The sequence below is a fragment of the Sorex araneus genome, chromosome X (genome assembly GCF_027595985.1).
Source record: "Sorex araneus isolate mSorAra2 chromosome X, mSorAra2.pri, whole genome shotgun sequence".
Lineage (NCBI taxonomy): Eukaryota > Metazoa > Chordata > Mammalia > Eulipotyphla > Soricidae > Sorex > Sorex araneus.
In genome coordinates this window covers 137,412,885-137,430,265 of record NC_073313.1, presented here as the reverse complement: position 1 = coordinate 137,430,265, position 17,381 = coordinate 137,412,885, and the positions used below count along the sequence as shown (strand labels likewise).

At 40.6% G+C, this 17,381-nt stretch overlaps 1 protein-coding gene across 1 annotated transcript in view; it reads right to left on the bottom strand.

The window, feature by feature from the left end:
• ABCB7 (ATP binding cassette subfamily B member 7) overlaps nucleotides 1-17,381 on the bottom strand; it is a 149,287-nt gene that overhangs the window by 89,536 nt on the left and 42,370 nt on the right. The window contains exon 3 of the mRNA XM_004620914.3: nucleotides 6,585-6,671. Coding sequence (XP_004620971.1) covers nucleotides 6,585-6,671 — 87 coding nt within the window. The remainder of the gene's footprint in view (nucleotides 1-6,584; nucleotides 6,672-17,381) is intronic.

The following is a 17,381-nucleotide window of genomic DNA, read 5'->3' as shown; positions in this document are numbered from 1 at the left end:
CTGTGATGAAGATATCATGATAAAAGAGAAGCTCTATTAAACTATGTAGTATGTATCTTTGAAAGAAACTAATCATATGCCTAAAACTCAACCATGAATAACTTTGTAAATCATGGTAACCTTAGTAAAAAATTTTAATTTTAAAATGAAATGACTGTAAAGGAATAAAACTACTTTCCTCCAATACTAACAATGTGTTGTTCTTCCTGTAGCTAAATAGTCTAAACTTTAAAACATAGAACTGATAATCTGAAGCTTTATAAATACTTAAAACTTGCACTATACTAGATTTTTAGAACAGTCTTAATTCTTTTAGTTACATGTAAAGGGAGTTAGCTAGCCATAATTAAAGGAAAACAGATTGGAAACAAAACCCAAAGATAACAAAAGAAGAATTCAAGTTGACTTGCTGAGATCTTCAACTGGTAAAAAAAAATGCCCTCTACACCTCCCCCTAGAAATTAGTTTGACAGAAAAAAGTTTTGAAACATCAAAGAGCTGTCAAAGAAGATGAAAGATACTAAAAACAAGATGAAGCAAAAGAAAATAGCAGATGCCAGAGAGAGAAACTTAACTAAGACCAGAAACCAGAAACAAAGTTCAATAAATATTCATATTTATACTAGATATTTAATAATTAATTATATAGATTAACTAATTCATAAATTTAATTATTAAATATAACAGTTAATTATTACAAATACTTACTAATAAATTATCTAACGCACAAAGACAAATTTTTAACAGCCAAGTGATATATGTAATATTTATTTTATTAACATCACAGAATTAGGCAGATTATTAAGAATTAACTTATTTGGCACTAATACATAGCTTTATCAGCTTTATGAACTGGGCAGATAAGAAACAACTGGAGAGAGGAATACCTACCTGCACTCTGGGAACTGAAAGCGCACAATCAAAGCACAGTGGGTCAAAACCAAAATTTAAATCACCTGACTTAGAAGGTATAACTACAAAGTCACAAACTGCAATACTTATATGAAGCCGTGTTCAATTTGACACTGTGATCTTTTTTTGAGATATATCATATTTTACTTTTAAAAATTAATTTTTCTAATAGCATCATTAAGATACACAGTTAAAAAAATGTTCATGATTGGGTTTCAGTCATATAATGTTCCAACACCCGTTCCTTCACCAGTGTGCATTTCCCACCATCAATGTCCCCAGTTTTCCCCTCCCACTCCAATGCTAGGCGTGTGCTCTCTCGCTCTCTCTCTCTCACTCTCTCTTTTTCTCTCTCCCTCCCTCTCTCTCACTCTCTCTCCCTCCCTCCCTCTACCCTTCTCTCTCTCCCTCCCTCATTCTACCCCCCCCTGGGTATTATGGTTTTCAATATAGATACTGAAAGGTTATCAGATATATCCCTTTACCTACTTTCAACACTCAGCTCTTCACTAAGAAAATGATGGCTGGAGGAATCAGTCGGGATGGAAGATGCATGCTGAAAGTAGATAATGGACCAAACATGATGACCTCTCAGTGTCTGTGTTGCAAGCTATAATGCCCAAAAATAGAGCGAGAGTATGGGGAATATTGTCTGCCATGGAGGCAGGGGGAGGGTGAGAAAGGGGGGGGTATACCCGGGATATTGGTGGTAGGGAATGTGCACTGGTGGAGGGATGGGTGTTTGATCATTGTGAGATTGTAACCTAAACATGAAAGCTTGTAACTATCTCATGGTGATTCAATAAAATTTTAAAAATTAAAAAAAATAACCACTCAGCTCCTGTCCAAAGTCACTGGTGGCAAGTCATGAAATCTGCTTGTAAATGGATGGACATGTAGAGTTTCATGCTGAGTGAATGAGTCAGAAGGAGAGAGATAGCTATAGAATGACTACATACATTTGTGGGATATGAAATAAATTAGTACGAGATTAATACCCAAGGCCAAGGATAACAGGGGCCAGGAGGACTAGTCAATGGTTGGAAGCCTACAACACCGTGATCTTAGAGAAGCAATTCCTCACTGCCATAAATATCTGTAAGTCAATACCTATAGCTGATAGTTATGTAGATAAGCACAGGAAATAGTTAAAAGTACATGGAGAGCAGTCTGCTTGTAAAATTTTTCATTAATACATTAATTAAAAATAATAAAATAATTTTTTAAAAAATAAATTGAATACATGATTTACTTCTTAGGTTGGTAACTACCTACCTATCAAACAAAAAAGGTTGTTAAGTACAGAAGTGAGCCATTTTTTCTAGAGGATAATTCCTTTCATGGAAAGGAAGCCCATTGGGCTGTGATAAGAAAGACTAAGAACTGAAGTATAAAAAAGAAGAAAATAGTATTATGATAAAGATAGAGAAATCACCTTTTCTCTTTTTCTGCAGGTGGGGGAAGGAAGGCAAACATAGTCCAGGCAAAATCTGAAGGTGTTCAGGACTTACTCCTGGCTCTGTGCTCAGAAATCACTCTTGGTGGTCTTTGAGGACCACATGTGGTGGTGCCAGGGATTTGAATGAGGTCAATCATACGTAAGGCCTTAAGCCATGTATTATCATTCTGACTCCCAAATCACACTTTATTTTCTGATGAATTTATCTAAAACACTTGTTTTTTATTAAATTTTCTGTTAGTGAATCACCGTGAGGGTACGGTTACAAACTTACAACTTTTCACGCTTCTGTTTCAGGCACACAATGCTCAAATACCCACCCCTCCACCAGTGCCCATTCTCACCACTGATGATCCCAGTATCCCTAGCACCCCCCATCCCATCCCCCCACACCACCCCACCTCTGTGGCAGGGCATTCCCTTTTGTTCTCTCTCTCCTTCTGAGTGTTATGGTTTGCAATAGAGGCATTCAGTGGCCATCGTGTTTGATCTATAGTCTACTTTCAGCGTACATCTCCCATCCCCAGCGGGTCCTCAAACCACACTTTACCTGGTGTTCCCTTCTCTATCTGAGCTGCCTTTTCCTCCAGTATGTGACACCAGCTTCTAGGCCGTGGAGCCCACCTCCTGGTACTTATCTCTACTCTTCTTGGGTACTAGTCTCCCATTCTGTTACTTTATATTCCACAGATGAGTGCAATCTTTCTATGTCTATCTCTCTGTTTTTGACTCATTTCACTTAGCATGATACTTTCCTTGTTGATCCACTTATATGCAAAGTTCATGACTTCATGTTTTCTAACAGTTGCATAGTATTCCATTGTGTAGATGTACCAAGTTTCTTTAACCAGTCATCTGTTCTCGGGCACTCGTTTTTTCCCCCAGATTCTGGGTATTGTAAACAGTGCTGCAAAATTCTGTTTTACAGGCAATCCTAAATTCTTACAGCCTGAAAAGTTCTAAGGCACAGAATAAGGGACTGGTATAGAAAGAAACTCCTTGTGGGCAAAGTGAAAAAACAAAAAAAGGTGGACTCTTATCTGTCCTGCATAAGTATGGGCCTCGGACTAAGTGTTGTCTTCCTAAAAAATTACTGGCAGAAAATTTAGAAATGCCCACAATTCCAGGAATAATAAAGTATTCAGGGAATTTTCTATTTAATCCAAGATGATTAACTTCAATAAAAGAAATAATTTTGATCCCTAAGTCTAACACTCTTAGAAATAACATCAGCTTGATAAGTTGGTTCAAAAGACATCTTAAATGTCTAACAGAAAAATACAAAAGGTAACTTGAAAAATATTTCCCACATTATTGGGGATATAAGTATAGTGAATTAGTGAATGGGAGAAAAAAAGATACATTAATTGTCAGGAAGACATTTATAATTATTGTTATTTTCTCTATACTTCAATGTTTATCTTCTAAACTCTGTTATTCTGAAAACACAATGGAAGAGTTTATTAACCAGTGAAAAGGCCCAAAGGAAAAATGGTTTATGCTACATAAGAGATAGATTTGTACCTAACCATCAATTTAATCATTTATAATTGAGAAAAAAATATCAAGTTGACTGACTGGTATTGGCCAGTCAGTAAAGTCTCTATTCTTTAGTCAATTTGATAAATCTAATAAAAATTATAAGATCACTTGATAGGAGGCCAGTGAGATAATAAAGAGTTAAGGCACTTGCCTTGCATGCGTCTAACCCAGGTTCAATCCCTGGCAACCCCAGATGGTCCCCCAAAGCACCACTAGGACTAATCCCTGAACTCAAAGGCAGGAGTAAGCCATGAGCACAGCCGAGTGTGGCTCAAAAACAAACCAAAAAAGATCACTTGATGACAGATGAAATCAGAGTTTTAAAACAATCTGTCCAGGGGCTGGAGCAAAAATACAGGAGGTAGGGTGGCACGTGGCACATGCTGACCCAGGTTCCATCCCTGGTAACTTATATGGTCCTCTGAGTCGACAAGGAGTAATCCCTGAACACAGAGTCAGAAGTAAGACCTGAGTACCATCCAAAACCAAAACAAAATTAAAAAATATATTTAATAAGCCAACCTCTCCATATCATACAGGCATTCTTGTGCACTGGTCTGTATCCACTGATTTTTATCAGACCTGGAGACTCATACTATGATTTCCCTAATCCTCCACTTTTAATACTGAAAACTGTTATTCACTTCTAATTTCATCAAGATTTATACCAAAACAATCTGACTTCTCCATTATCAAATTTTAAAGCATTCAATCAATGGTGTGTTTCTAACACAAACACACACCACATCAAAGTTTGGGAAATTGTCCTTACATTAAGTTCTGAATAATTTGTGTCCTTGATTTAGATGTTAGAACATCTAAACTATCAAGTTTTTGGAAAACAGGTACCCTCTTACTCATGACTGTCATCCACAGTACTTAGCAGAGAGCTAGCGAAAAACATCCATTCAATATGCATTGTTTAAATAAATGTATAATGACTGATAACAGGACATTATAATAACAGTAGCTAATATCCACTGAAAACTTATTATGCGTCATGCACTATTTAAGAATTTCATATGGCGCAACTCATTCAAATCCCCTTTGGCATGATAAGCACTCTTTCCACAGATGAGAAAAGTGATGTACTCAGATATTAAATAACTTGCTAAAGGTCATTCTACCAAAAAGTGATAGAGACGATAATTAAATCCAGGCAGTCTGGCTCCAGAGCTTATTAGTTTCTTAGCTACAACACCATATTATCTTTCTTTTGGTGCAGAGTTCAAGCTCCATTATTCTATGGTTCATTTTATCTCACAATGCTAAACTAGCATAAAGATAGCAGGATACAAAGGATAAAGAAGTAAACAAATATATTTGTGTGTTTATAAACTGAAAGTATACTTTACATATAAAGTATAATTATTTTTGTACTTTTTTATTTTACTGGAGAATAAAGAAACTATTTTGAAGTTTGGTACTCAGAAAAATGACTGCTTTCTATTTACTAGTGAACATATTTTTGGTTGTGTTTGGAACAGTATTTGCCAACATTACTTAAGAAGTCTTGGTGACAGATAATCATGAAAGCCGGCACATATACCAGACTATTTCATAGATGAATAAATATCACTATATTGTTTTTATATTAATGTTTTATGTGCATTTTATCTTACTTTGCTCTTTGAAAGACAGTCATGAAGAACAGCAGTATACAAAAATAGGTTATAACATAAATATGTGGTAAGTTTTGATTTTTGTGAAAGGAAGGAGCTACACAGGGGGTCAAAGAAACACATAGAGAAATACTGGAGATATGCTCTTACCAACCATCATCTAACAATAAAATAAATAATATTTCTCTCTATCATTTAGAGAACACTTCATAATAAATTTGTTCACTTAACCACTAACTTAACCACTAACCCTGAAAATATCACTTCTACCCAGAGATACCACATACCAAGTTTGAGTCAAAGCAAATGCAGAGAAGATGGTCAGATAAAGAAATGAATAGCAGTATACCAAGACCATTTTCTTATCTTAAAAAAAGTACAGTACAAGTAAGTCATGTCATTTTCAGTGGCCCTACTGTTTCACTTAGCTGTGTGATAATAACAGTGATAAAAATATGAACAAAAATGTAAGATGCTGATGGTTTACCTGAAAGCTAGGAGATATTTTTGACTCTTTGAATAACATCAAAAGACACACACACAGACAAATTACATTAAATCTCACTTACTATTTAATTATAAGGCTAGATTACACAATAACTTTAACCAATGATATTTAAAATTAAAAAACAAAAATTTGAAGTTGAAATTTTCAATTGAGAAAAATCTCATGTCTGAAGCCATGGTCAAGTCATATGGCCTTAGATTAGAAAATCGGCAGATACAGGAGTCAACTGAAATATTTTGAAATATAATAATCTTGAATCTCTACATCTGTCTCTTACCTATATGCCAATATATTTTGTTTGTTTTTTTTTTTTGCTTTTTTTGGGTCACACCTGGCGATGCACAGGGGATACTCCTGGCAGTTCTCAGGGGACCATATGGGACGCTGGGAATCAAACCCGGGTCAGCTGCGTGCAAGGCAAACACCCTACCTACTGTGCTACTGCTCTAGCCCCATGCCAATATATTTTTATATATTGCACAAACATGATGTTAGCACAAACATCAACAAGAATTTCCAGTTACTTGTTACTGGCTCTTACCCCTTCTTTTGGATCTGTGTGGAGTCCACCTCCTGCATGACCATGCCAACAAGTCCTCTTTTCTATCAGTGGCCATGCCTGAAGAACCTAGTTGAAAATGAAAGCAAGCAGTTCTTTAGCTATTACAGAGTTTCAAATCTTTACTCCAATGAATGCCCCCAATAAATTCAGAGTCATGGCTTTAAGCCCTGCAGAATAAAAAAGCAGAACACCTTCACAATTAGTTTACAGATCAATTAATACAAATACAGAGACATAACAAATATTCATCAAAAGTTACCTTCTCTAAAACATTTTGAAATTAAGATTTATTTTTATAAAACTTTTACCTAACTTATAGCATCTTTCTTCCTACAGAACTGTTAATGTTACTCTACTACAGGCAATCAAAAGGAATATATTATATCCCACTTTCTATCCCTGTGTATGTATTTTTACTTGACAATTTAATATAATTATATATAAATTATCCTTTCTCATTTAATTCCAGCATACATATATATATATATACTTAGAAGCAACCGTGTATATACAGTCTACTTTATGCTACATTTTCTACAGATTTTCTTTCCTAATACATGGTGAATTTCTAAAGATTAGGAAAAGTTTTACACACACACATAAATACATATATTCCATGGCATGTACCCCAGAATCTCAAATATGGCCAGTATAAATTTCAAATGGTTGCTGAACTAGCTTGTTAGACAGATTTTTCCTGATATCTCTCAAACATTGCTGTAATATAGATATCCTGTTGTTATAATGCTTTTAAAGGTGTTAAGATTACTGCTTTCTGCTGCTGCACGAGCATGACCCCGGAGGCAACTGAACTACTTTGGACATGAGCAGCTCGCAGAAATGCCTCCAGACTGTGAACGGAGCCACTGGCCCATGCGGTGCCAGCGGGGCAGGGTTTTTCTCTCTTAACCCTTCCCTCTTGGGCACAGCGTGGTGATTGCCGGTTTTTAGAACACAGAATGCAGGTACCAGCGGGATGCCCAGGAGATCCCAGGGGGCGGGATTGCCAGACCCGCCCTTTGCCGTATTTAAGCACAGCGCCACACGGGTACGGTCTTTTCCGCTGCTGCACGAGCTCGATCCCCGAGGCAACTGAACTACTTTGGACAGGAGCAGCTCGCAGAAATGCCTCCAGACTGTGATTGGAGCCACTGGCCAATGCGCTGCCAGCAGGGCAGGGTTTCTCTCTCCAGGCTTCTCCATCATATGAGCACCACAAAAGGGAAGTAAAAGTGATGCAATTACTGGCAGAATTTTCGCTGGACTTCATACAAAAATCCAAAACCTAATATCTCTTAATTGTCAGCAATGTGAAATGGTTCCTTTTTAGCAGGTCTGACTGTGGGGGGAAACTCCAAACAATAATACTGATTTTTTTTGTTGAAATATTGAAGGTAATCAAAGTAGCAGCCATTTCTCTGGACATAGCCCCACGCCGGCCGAGGAGAGGAAATATCCTCCTTTCTCGGTTCTTTTCCCTTTTCAGGGAGAAACGCAGTGTGGTGTCCACCATGTTATGAGGTCTATTAAGCAGGCACGAACTTAGAGGCGCAGGAATGGGAGGGAAAAAATTATGTACTTGGAACAGTGAGACGCTTGGGCAGTCTTGGGCCAATACCAGCGCATGCTCTGCCGAGATTCTACCCGGGTGGCCACACTTTTGTGCGGCCGAGTTGCTGCTGATCAACCAGAATCTGGTGGCCAACTAGACTACTTTTGGTTCCAGAAACTACTTGCAGCCATGTCGCTAGACTGTGAACTAAGCCATAGCCCCACGCCAGCCGAGGACGGGAAATATCCTTTTTTCTCATCGGGTGGCGTGGCGTCAGCCATAGTATGAGGACTATTTATTAAGCAAGCATGAACTTGGTGGTGGGGGAAGGAGGAAAAAGAATTCTATGTACTTGAAACAGCGGGACTTCATATCTCTCCATTCTCAGCAATGGAAAACTAATTATCAAATGCTTCCTTGGCAGTAGGGCTGTCTTTCTTGGGGGAAAACTCCAACAATAGTGAGTTTTGTATTGAAATATGGAATGTAATCAAGGTAAAGAGAAAATGAAGTGAAATTTATCAATTACGCAGGCGGGGATGGGGGTGGGGGGGCAGGGGTTGGGAGGTATACTGGGGTCTAATGTTTATGCCACTTATGTAACCCACTGATCATTGCTAAAATAAGACTATGTAAACCTGCTTGAATTTCAATAAACTTGCTGTATGCCACATATTGCATGCAGTCCTCCCTAGCCCACTCAACTCTCATTCCCTCTCTCCGGCCGAGGTTCAAGTTGGCCGTGCAGGCTGCGGCATATACATACCTCTTAAGAGAGCTCGGCAAGCTACCGAGAGTATTCTGCTCGCACGGCAGAGCCTGGCAAGCTACCCATGGCGTATGCAATATGCCAAAAACAGTAACAATAGGTCTCATTCCCCTGATCCTGAAAGAGCCTCCAATCATTGGGAAAGACGAGTAAAGAGCGGCTGCTAAAATCTCAGGGCTGAGTGTAATAGAGATGCTACTGGTGCCTGCTTGAGTAAATCGACGAACAACGGGATGACAGTGATACAGTGATACAGTGATAGTCTATCAGTATATATCAGTATACTATGAGTATACTGATAAAAGTATACTCATACTTTTCTTGAAAAATTAAACTATTGGAGCTGAAACGATAGTACAGTGGGTAAGGTGTTTGCCTTGCACATGGCTGACCCAGGTTTAATCCCCAGCATCCCATATGGTACCCCAAGCACCAACAAGAGTAACTCCTGAGTGCAGAGCCAGAAGTAACCTTTGAGTATCACCAGGTGTGACCCAAAAAGCAAAAAATAAAGAGAAGAGAGGAGAAGAGAAGAGAAGAGAAGAGAAGAGAAGAGAAGAGAAGAGAAGAGAAGAGAAGAGAAGAGAAGAGAAGAGAAGAGAAGAGAAGAGAAGAGAGGAGAGGAGAGGAGAGGAGAGAAGAGAAGAGAAGAGAAGAGAAGAGAAGAGAAGAGAAGAGAAGAGAAGAGAAGAGAAGAGAAGAGAAGAGAAGAGAAGAGAAGAGAGAAAAATTAAACCATTAAGAAAACATAACAAGACAGCAAAGATTAAGCTAAAACATAGGCTTAAGGAAAGTGACTTCAAAATCATGAAGATGTAAGGTATTTCTTAATTCCTCCCCTTTATCCCACTGATCAACTTTATTTGTTTATTTGTTTTTGGGGGGGGGCATGGGGGTCACACTGAGCAGTGCTCAGGGCTTACTCCTGGCCCTATGCTCAGGAATCACTCCTGGTGGGGCTTGGGATACCATATGGGGTGCTGGGGAGAAAAACCAGGTTGGCTACATGCAAGGCAATGTCCTACCCACTGTACTACCATTCTTGCCCTAACTGATCAACTTTAGATCAGCCGGAGTGATTGCTCATCATTCCAGGACACTGGAGGCAGTCACACTTCTATCCCAAGGGTGGTAAATGAGGGCTATGGGAGAGGCAGGAAGAAGCAGAAATTATCAAGCTGACAGCTAGATGCAAAGCTTCTGAGAGTGGAGGACAGGATAGAGACAACAAAGGTCACATCCATGGCCCAAGTCAATCCAAGGAGGTCAGAAACTTGGTATGAAGAATGGCACAGAAACAGCAGGTTCATCTTCTTCCCATCCTGCCTTCACTGACACCAATGCTCCAGGGAATTCTGGCAACCAAGTCGTAGGCCCAGGACCCCAAAGAAGGTAGGAAGCAAAGGCAGGAGAGGTGAGACAACTTCATAAAAAGAAAAAATTTCTATGTGCCCTCCACCCAGCTATAGTTCATAAAAGGAAAAACTTCTACATACCCGTCACCACCTCCATTCACAGTGACCCAATGCTCAACAAACTAGTGACTATGCTCAATCCAGTGACTATACTCAACAATTATTGAGATTATGTTCAACAACCCAGAGTTCCACAAGGTAACACAAACAGCAATAGCCATAACAGGCTTAGTGCCAATCAGGGGGTAGTGCAACACTGAAGCATAGTCCCTTAAGCTACTAAATTAAAGATAAAAGCGAAGGCTGACAAAACAAAAGCAAAAAGGTGTCTACTTCAAATACAAAAAGACTAAATAACAATATGAAGTCTTAAGAAATGGCATTAAAAAGGAATTCTCGGGGCTGGAGTGATAGCACAGCGGGTAGGGCATTTGCCTTGCATGCGGCGGACCCGGGTTCGAATCCCAGCATCCCATATGGTCCCCCGAGCACTGCCAGGGGTGGTTCTTGAGTGCACAGCCAGGAGTGCACCTGTGCATTGCTGGGTGTGACCCAAAAAGCAAATAATAATAATAATAATAATAATAATAATAAAATTAAAAAATAAAAAAAGGAATTCTCCAGAAATCAACCTTAAAGACAGAGAAAAATGCAATATAATGGAGAACACAAAAGAATTATCATGAAGAAACTTTAAAAGGTACAAGAAAACTCAGAAATCCAATTAAATGAGTTAAGAAAGTGGGTATGATGCCGCCAGCACGTCCACCTGTACCCGTGGGGCAAGTGTATCAGTAGCCTGAGGGTGCCTTTAGACTTCCAGATACCCCCAAATTGCTGCTATGCCTTTGGCAAGACCCCAACAACTTGGGGCCAAGTTTACCAGAAATTAAGTGGCCAAAACTTAGGTATGTGGGAGACACACCGACAAACCACCTCCGGCTCAGCTATACAAGCTCATTAACTGGCCTTAATTCAGAGACCCATAAATCTCAAAAGAGATCGAAAGACGCAGTTAGAGCCTGTAGTGCAGAGGTAGGCAGGAGCCTGTGCCACACTCAAGGCGGCTCCCCACACACTTGAGCCAAGCCTCACGCATGAGTCAAGTCCTACAGAGCCCAGGTAATGCGAAACTTTGTGACCTTGGACTCTGGGCTCAATGGGACCAGGAGTAGAGATCCTCTGCCCGCTTTCCTCAGTGTCCAGTGACCCAGGGGTCACGCCCATAAGCCACCTACTGCTGGCACCAGATAATCTCATCATTGGCCACCACCAGATCACACAGCTGCTTCTCCCTAAAGGGAGCATAACACGAGGCCCCCATAACCATGTCACCAGACTCCATGCCAGGCTGTTTCACACAGGGTGCCCCAGAGTGGGGGTGGGTGAGAGTTCCTCCCGCCCCCATGGACCCAGCTCCGGCAGCCAAAATACCTTCACAGTCCAAGCGCCACCACGCTCAAGGCCGCTCCCCACACGCTCGGGCCAAGCCTCACATATAAGTAAACATATTTCTGGACTGCATGGCCACGACACATCATAAGACACTGCCTACCCATTCTCCATCATTACCACATGACATCTGATGGGGTTCAGATAGTAGGAAACAAATCATAGAGGGATATATATATATGCATATATACATATTTTCAGATATGTATAGCAAAGCTCACACCACCCAAACTTTAACAACATGTTAATGATATCCTCTAGAATGCCTTAATGGTTCCTGCCAAAACTGAACAATCTTCACACTGTTTCCTATATGAACACTACATGTAGCCTATATGTAAACATGTTCGGCAGTACTTTATACCAAATAATACTAAATATATTACTTTGGTTGTGTTTTGTGACAGGGATTGGGGTTTGGGATGGAAACATCCAAATTTGGTGGAGGGAAGGGGTAATGGTGGTGGGATTAGTGTTTGAGTATTGAGTGTAATCAAACATTGTGAACTAACTTATAAAATTAAAAAAAAATTAAATACAAAAAAAAAAAGAGTTCAGAAAGAAATTTAACTGGAAGGAGTACTGTACCAAGATACTTCACTGATGCTATAAACTAGCAGAGATCTAGCATGTATTCAGTACATGTAATAAATGAACTGGAAGTAGATTATAACAAATAAAATAAACAGGGCAGAGAGCTTGCAAACACCAAGGTGATTCAGGTGGGATAGAGAGAAATAAGACGTAGAATATAAAGAAACGGGACTGGAGAGAGTTGAACAAATTGAGTGTATGCTTTCCATGCAGGAGGCCTGGGTCTGACCCCAATGTCTCCTGAGCACTGCCAGGGATAACCACTGAGCACTAAGAAGAATACTGAGAAGAGCCCTGGATCACTGCTGGGTTTACCCCAAAAGCAAAAAATGAAGAAGGAAGAAGGAAGAAATGAAGGAGGGGGATGAAGGAGGGGAAGGGAGAGGAAGAGAGATAGGGGAAGAGGAGGACAGAAAAAGGGAGGAGGAAAGGAGGAGGAGGAAGAAGAGGAGGAGAAGGAGAACTAGAAGGAGGGGAGGAGCAGGAGAAGGAGGAAGAGAAGAAGGGGAAGAACAGGAGAAAGAGGAGGGGGGAGGAGGAGAGGAGAGGAAAGGAGGGAAGAGGAGGTGAAAAAAAGGAGGCAGAGAGGCAGGGGAGAAGGGGAACGAGGGGGAGGGGAAGGAGGAGGAGAAGGTGAAAGAGAAAGAGAAGGAGAAGAATGAGAAGAGGAGGAGGGGAAGAAGAGGAGAAAGAGAAGGAGAGGAGGGGAAGAAGGGGAGAGGAGGGAGAAGAAGAAAAGGAGAAAGGGAGGAGAGGGAGGAAGGGAAGAAGAAGGGGAAGGAGGGGGAGGGTAAGAAGAGGAGGAGGAGGAAGAAGAGACAGAGAAGAAGACAAGCTGACGAAGAAGACAACGAAGAGGGGCTGGAATGATAGCACAGCGGGTAGAGCGTTTGCCTTGCACGCGGCTGACCCGGTTTCGATTCCCAGAATCCCACATGGTCCCCCGACCACCACCAGGAATTATTCCTGAGTGCACAGCCAGGTGTTAACCCCTGTGCATTGCCGGGTGTGACCCAAAAAGCAAAATAAATAAAAATAATTTTAAAAAGAAGACAATGAATAATAAGAGGACAAAGACAACAAAGAAGAAGAAATGAGGGGAAGGAGGAGGAGGAGGAGGAGAAAAAGGAGGAAGAGAAGGAGGAGAAGGAGATGGTGGTGGTGGTAGAAGAAGAGGAAGAAAAGGAAGCAGCAGCAGCACTATGAGAGCTGATTCCTCTAGTAAAGACAACATAAGTATGTTGGGAAGGGAGAAAAGATCTTATTCAAAGAGATGATAGCTATAAATTTTCCAAACCTCAGAGAGAAACTTAATATACATGTCCAAGAAGCTAGAAGAACATGCAATGAATCTAGTGCCCAGACCTGAACCAAAACAAAAAATAATAAAACTGTCAAAAAATCAATGAAACTAAAAAGAACATTTAAGACTGCCAAGGTGAAGATGCCTAAAACCTTTAGTTTATTATCAAACATACCCAAAATATTGAAAGATAGAAATTACCAGCTGAAGACAACCTTCATACATTAAGAAGAAATAAAGACTTTCCCCAACAATAAAAAGTTGAAGCGGGGGTGGAGGAAGTGATGGTATAGTGGGTGTGGCATTTGCCTTGCATGCAGCCAACCTGGGTTCCATACCCGGCATTCCACATGGTCAATGAGCAGTCCCAGGAGTGATTCCTGGAGTCACCCCTGAGCACTGCTGGGTATGGCCCAAAAACCAAAAACAAACAAAAAAGTTGAAGCGGTTTTCTGATTCCTTTGTAAGCCTTCCTAAACAAAAAACATTGACAGTAGCTTTTCCTACCTAAAGTGAAAACAAAAGGTCACAATAAATGGAACAAGAAAACAAAAAAGATAGAAAAATTAGAAAGCTAAAAAAATGTATTGAATATTATAATATTAATAAGAAAAAACTAAAATTACTGATACTTTAATTTGCTTATAATATAAATGTAAAAAGGGATCATTTGTGGCAAAATTACAGGAACCAATGAATGTACAGAATCTGGGTACACAAATGAAGATGAGGAAAAGTCAGCAGATAAAAAATTGTATTTCATGGCTTTATCTTTCCTAACACCTGCATAGTATTCCATTGTGTAGATGTACCAAAGTTTCTTTAACCAGCTGTCTGTTCTCGGGCACTCAGGTTGTTTCCAGTTTCTGGTTATTGGGAACAGTGCTGCAATGAACATACAGGTGCAGATGTCATTTCTACTGTGCTTTTTTGACATTGGGATATATTCCCAGAAGTGGTATTTCGGGGTCATATGGAAACTGAATTTCTAGTTTTTTAAGAAATGCCCATATTGTTTTCCAGAAAGGCTGGACAGTTTGCATTCCCACCAACAATGAAAGAGAGTTTCTTTCTCACCACATCCACTCTAGCACTGGCTGTTATTGTTCTTTTTGATAAGTGGATGGTCATGGATAGTAACATGCTAAGTGAAAAGACTCAGAAAGAGAGGGAAAGACATGGAATGACTGCACTCATTTGTGAAATATAAAATAACATAATATGTGGGGCTGGAGCAACAGCACAGCAGGTAGGGCATTTGCCTTGCACACGGCCGACCAGGGCTCAATTCCAAGCATCCCATATGGTCCCAGGAGCACCGCCTGGGGTAATTCCTGAGTGCAGAGCCAGGAGTAACTCCTGTGCATGACCGGGTGTCATCCAAAAAGTAATAATAATAATAATAATAATAATAATAACAACAACAACAACATAATATGAGACTGACACCCAAGGACTGTAGAGACAAGGGTCAGAAAGACTGCTCCATGGTTGGAAACCCGCCTCATGAGCTGGGGGAGAGGGCAGCTTGGCTAGAGAAGGGATCACTAAGTCAGTGATGGTTGGAGGGATCATTTGGGATGGGGATGTGTGCTGAAATAAGATAAAGGACCAAACATGATGACCTCTCAGTATCTGTATCACAAACCATAAAATCCGAAAATAGACAGAGAGTATGGGAGAAATTGTCTGCCATAGAGGCCGGGGATGGATGGGATGTGGGGGGATACTGGGGACATTGGTGGTGGAAAATGTGCACCGGTGAAGGGATGGTTGTTCGACCACTATTCGACTCAAACATGAAAGCTTTGTAACTATCTCACAGTGATTCAATAAAAAATAAAAATAGAGAATTATATCAAGATGTGGGTCATTCTATACAACTACCGAGGTAATTACAAAATTTAAATCTGGAACAGAAACAGTACAAAGGGAAAACAAATAAGAACATCACAGGAAGCCCATCAAAATAAGATATCAGAAACACAACTAAAAATAGACAATGGAGATACAGAACAGCTAAAAAAAATGTCAGTAGTAAGCCAATACTAAAAATCATCTTAATGTAAATGATCTGAGCACACCAAGTAAAAATCACAGATGAAGGGCCTAGAAAAATAGCTCAGAAGCCTAAATGCCTGCGGTGCAAGCACATGTTTTACAAAGTTCATTCCCTGGTGCTACCACATGCAATGAACGTGATCCTGGCAATAATGCTGTTTGAGCCTGACATCTTGATTCTCTACGATCAAGCCACAGCTATTTTCAGCTGTACTACCGTCAGGTTTGTGTGAAACCCACAAAACAAAGGGGTAAAACCCCTGGTAAGCACCACAACTGAAAGACATGTGAGCAAAATGGCCAGAAAGTGCCACACACGTTATGTGAGCAGTGCATGAACCCCGGTGAACAGTACAACCATAATGTGTGTGCCACAACTAAATCATGCTGCTCCTGGAGAGTGTACGTCCAAGCACTGTCAGGAACTTCAGCATAGAGCCTGGGGTAAGCCCTAAATAAATCTGGGTGTGCCTACTCCACACCCCCCCCCCAAAGAACAGAAGCCTTCTGAACAAGGGTGAAAGAGTATGCTACTGGTAGAATCCATGCTCTAGGACAGAAGAAACAAATACAAAAACACAATTGTGGTGTCTTGAACTAGCTAGCAACAGCTGAATCTGCTGAGTCTCCCTCCCCAACACACCTCAAGAAATGCAGAGATCAGGTCACTGTCCAGAGGTGAAGAATTGTAATCCACACTTTTGGCTTAGGGCTATGCACAAAGGAATATCACTGAGTCTCCCTCTAGAGACACCCCCACGAGCCTGTGCATAAGCATCACTGTGATCAACTGCTGCTTCTAATCTCTTCAATGCCATCCACCCATCCGAGCCCATCCCATAGAAATGAGGGAGGATTCTGGAGGCCCAGGGATAGCTCAGTTGTACAGTGTCAGTCTCACAGGCATAAGAGCAATATCACTGGCACTAGCCCACATTCTGCATATGATCCTGGATCATCCCTAGCAACACAAATACGTACACACACACACACACACTCACAGGCAATCTCTGGCCCCCTGCAATAAAAGTGTGCAACCACAGATGAGTGCTGCAAATGAAAAGTATATGAAAATACCACAATCAAGTGTGTGGTCCCAAGCAAGCACTACGCCAAGTGTGCATGACCCCCAAGTCATCACAACAACGAAGGGGTTGGTAAAAAAATGAACTTGTAAGTATAACCTCATATTTCTTAAAAAGGAGAACTCCAATAAAACCTTCAGGAAAACAAGCTAACCCAGAAGTGTAAGCAGAAAAACTCAATAGGTTACCATTATTGATGGAACAAATGGACGTTCTCCAAGAATATAAAAAGTAAATCCTTTGCTTGCTTCTCCCACTTGAAGGGGTGATTAAGCCCATTAGGTGAATGCCCATGCATCGCTTACATACATACCCATTAGGTGAGATTAAGCCAACTGCTGGCACCTACAGGCCCTTTTCAGAACCTGAGGCATATTACCTTCCCTTAAAGCTCAGTCCATCCTCCACGGCCTTCCTCCATCATACCAATGGGCTAACCACCATCTCCTAAAGGTCTACACAGCAAAGTTCACTCTACACACAATTACACTTCCTGTCACTGGGTGAAGACTGAAAGGAAAAGAAAAGAGCACCTCACAGATTAA